We start from the raw sequence: 3,712 nt of genomic DNA, 5'->3' as shown, positions 1-3,712 counted from the left end.
TGAATGCAGTTTATCTCTTTAAGTATCTTATTTTTTTTTCTCTCTCTCTCTCTCTCTCTCTCTCTCTCTCTCTCTCTCTCTCTCTCTCTCTCTCTCTCTCTCTCTCTCTCTCTCTCTTCTCTCTCTCTCTCTCTCTCTCTCTCTCTCTTCTCTCTCTCTCTCTCTCTCTCTTCTCTCTCTCTCTCTCTCTCTCTCTCTCTCTCTCTCTCTCTCTCTCTTCTCTCTCTCTCTCTCTCTCTCTCTTCTTCTCTCTCTCTCTCTTCTCTCTCTCTCTCTCTCTCTCTCTCTCTCTCTCTCTCTCTCTTCTCTCTCTCTCTCTCTCTCTCTCTCTCTCTCTCTCTCTCTCTCTCTCTCTCTCTCTCTCTCTCTCTCTCTCTCTCTCTCTCTCTCTCCTCTCTCTCTCTCTCTCTCTCTCTCTCTCTCTCTCTCTCTTCTCTCTCTCTCTCTCTCTCTCTCTTTTCTCTCTCTATCTATTTATCTATCTATTTCTCCCTTTAAAATAGTTCCTCATTTCATTGAACATATGTGGTGGGTTAGAAATGTGAAATCCCTCATGATCAATATAAAAAAGATAAATTGAGTGAATTTTGATCACAAATGTTAGTCATAAGTTTTTTTTTGTTTTTTTTTTTCTTTTTCTTTTTTAAAATATATATAAATATACCACTTTCTGTTATGTGCTTAGTTCAAACTGCAGTAATGAATTATTATTAACAGGATGGGCAATGCAGTGTGCTGGCTTTCTTTTTTTGAAGAGGAAGTGGGATGAGGATAAGGACCACATTGCAAATGGACTTAATTACTTTTCCAAAGTAAAATCCAAACCACAGGTTAGCTTTTCATTTTTAGTTCAAAAAATCAAATTATACATCCAGATAATTTAACAGTATTCTTTATAAGTAAGAATTTTAGCACTAAAATAACTTAAATCATTTTCATCTTTGATTCTTTATGGCATCATTGGCCAGTCGGTGGCAAAAGTACAACAAAATATATGGTCACCGACCAGACAGGTCCCAATGATAATACTTTATGAGACATTAATTTCTTGTACAGTTTTTTATTTCTCCAGTCAAAAAACTTTCTCACACACGTTATCCTTCTGTTCTCATATGTTTTGACTCTAATCAATTATTTCATGTTTTGGTTCAACTTTTCAGTTTCTCCTGTTTCCTGAAGGTACCGACATGTGTAACAATGCAATTGCTCGAAGTCATGCGTTTGCTGAGAAAAAAGGATACCATTGTATAATTTTGTTCTCCATCCAAAAACAACTGGATTCATTCATTTCATCAAAGAAATGAAAAAAGGTATATTGAAAATTTCAATTAGTTGTGATGTCAGAGGAATTTATTAGAGTTGAAGTGATGTCCTACATAATATACCTCAGCCATTCTCAAAAGGTGGTCATAAATATGTTGCACAAGGGTAAATTTTTAAAATAGCACAGTGAGATATACATGAACATGAGGATACAGTGAGACCAGAACCACACTATGATATATCAAAAAAGATAACTATCATTCGATTTCAGCATATGCTGGTAAAAGCATGAAATTTTGCATTATGAAACTTTTTATATAAAGAATGATTTTAGATAGAGAACCACTCTGAGAGAGTTTCTGGTTAAACTCGGAAAAAAAACGGAAAAGTGTGGTATAAATTAAAATAGACAACTAAAGCTACAAGAACGCTGTATTGTTTACATTACTGACAGTACTGATTGCTGTCTTTTGCAAATCGGACGACTGACTTCAGTTTTTGTCACACATCTCTACTTGATTGATCGCTTTTGTTTAAGCTTAAGGATTGATTCTATTTTCATGAAAAATGAATTTAATAAGGTAGGATAAAGTGAACATATCTTCCATTCAAATGACATTCTTTCCCTGTTACAAACTTGGGTTCATCCGACCTAGTTTTAATAGTTATTTACATATATTAACAAGCGGAAAAAGCCAAATTTATATTTGGAGACAGATATGACAGGCAAGCACGAAATAACTTTTTATACCACATCTCCGATAAATTATGTAGTTCGTGTGAAATAAAAAGACACCATGATTATATAAATTTGTAAACATTCTTACCTCAGATATTGATATTATTATAGTTCTGCATCAATTTTTACATCTTATTCCTCCTATACTATATTATTGCATGAAGCAGATGAAAATATATTCATCTGGGTGGGGATCCTGACCTCCATAGCGGGCAGGGAGGTACATACTGTGCCTTCTATCCCTTGTATCTGTTTTCCAACATGCTTTCTGTCTTTGTCTTGGAATGAGATTACTTGGTTTTTTCCTGGCCCTGGTCGGAGTCTGGCTGGGAGGGAAACAGTTGACTGCATAGTTATTGTTTTGGGAGATGATATTTTTTTCCTTGTAAATCATCTCTCTGTTATGCACTGTATTATGCTTTCTTTATATTATATATGATTTGTAAAACATTCGAGTGTGTTCCTCTTAGCAGGGACCTGTGCTTGTGTCGGGATGAGACTTTTAGTGATCTCAAACTAAGTACTTTGATAGAGTGCTTTTGGAATCTACATCTGTTTCTTATTTGAACCAATTCCCCTTTGTCTTCCTTTTCTTGGATGCTTTATTGTAATTCTAGAACTTTTTACTATCCCATTTTCTTCCTTTTTACTGGCGCTGATATGACCTTAATGTGTTGCAAGCGCCGTAAAACCTTAAAAACAAAACAAACAAACAAAATATATTCATCATCATTAGTCATTCAGTTTGAATTTTACATAAAGTAATTTCTGCTTAATATCCTCATGAAATTTTAAATGAGCATTTCGTTACCATTTATTGTGACAAACTGACCACTGGCAATCCATCCGCATGCAGAAGTGTGTAATGTGTGTGATTGCATGCTTGTCTAGATGGTCTAGACATTTTTGAAAGAAAAAGTATTTCTAAATAGTATATTTACTTCCTTCCTCCACTCTCTGTCTCATAATCACACACACCCACACGCAAACACATTCCAACATGAAAATATTATATTAAAGTTATTGGAAATGAATTTTTTTAGAAAGATGGTGCTTAGCTGCTTAGCTAAATGTAATATGAATGTATACCATTGATCAGAAGAAAATATTTTAAATTCCTGGGTCGTAAATTTGACTCTGAAATTTTGCTGGACACCCTTTTTGCCCCATTTCGATTTTTAAAAGTTTTGTTTTGATAAAAGAGAAACCAAACACTCCAATTTTCTTTTATGAATGATTTACTAAGGCATTATATTAGGACTAACTGAGAAGTCCTGTCTCATATTTAACAAGATATGAAGTGGCAGGTGAGAGCGTGGCTCTACCGTGTGAGCTATCCACGAACACAAAAATATTCGTTTCAAACCCAAAGTCATTTCTAGATCCCTCTCTCACCCACTTCTTGAGATCGCCGATTCGTTCACCACCATCGCGAAGTAATTTTGACCAGCAGTTAAGCTTAATAGCCAATATTCTCATCACAAACATATAACATAGAAACGATTGAGACATTGAGTATGCTCCGGTGTATGGGGTGAATTTTTAATTCAGAAAAGTGAGTGGAGCAGGTACTTATGTTGGTAACAACAAGATATGAAGTGAGTAGAAAAATGCTGAAGACAATAGAGAATAAAAAATTTTTTCGCGGCGGTGGTGGGGTTTGAACCTGCGACCTTATTGGTACGACAACTCGCCTGGCAGGTGAGAGCG

General features: G+C 35.3%; 1 protein-coding gene across 1 annotated transcript; it reads left to right on the top strand.

The window, feature by feature from the left end:
- The first annotated feature begins 541 nt into the window (after window positions 1-541).
- LOC144961090 (lysocardiolipin acyltransferase 1-like) lies at window positions 542-1,304 on the top strand. Its single transcript, XM_078894406.1, has 2 exons — window positions 542-830; window positions 1,161-1,304. The coding sequence occupies exons 1-2, from the start codon at window positions 726-728 to the stop codon at window positions 1,302-1,304; spliced, it is 249 nt and encodes an 82-aa protein (XP_078750532.1). The 5' UTR covers window positions 542-725.
- Window positions 1,305-3,712: the final 2,408 nt, after the last annotated feature.

Source organism: Berghia stephanieae, unplaced genomic scaffold (genome assembly GCF_034508935.2).
Source record: "Berghia stephanieae isolate SIO BIC M18660-M18661 unplaced genomic scaffold, UCSD_Bste_1.3 scaffold1379, whole genome shotgun sequence".
Taxonomy (NCBI): Eukaryota; Metazoa; Mollusca; class Gastropoda; order Nudibranchia; family Aeolidiidae; genus Berghia; species Berghia stephanieae.
The sequence above is the reverse complement of the archived record's forward strand: the minus strand, read 5'-3'. Positions and strand labels throughout refer to the sequence as shown.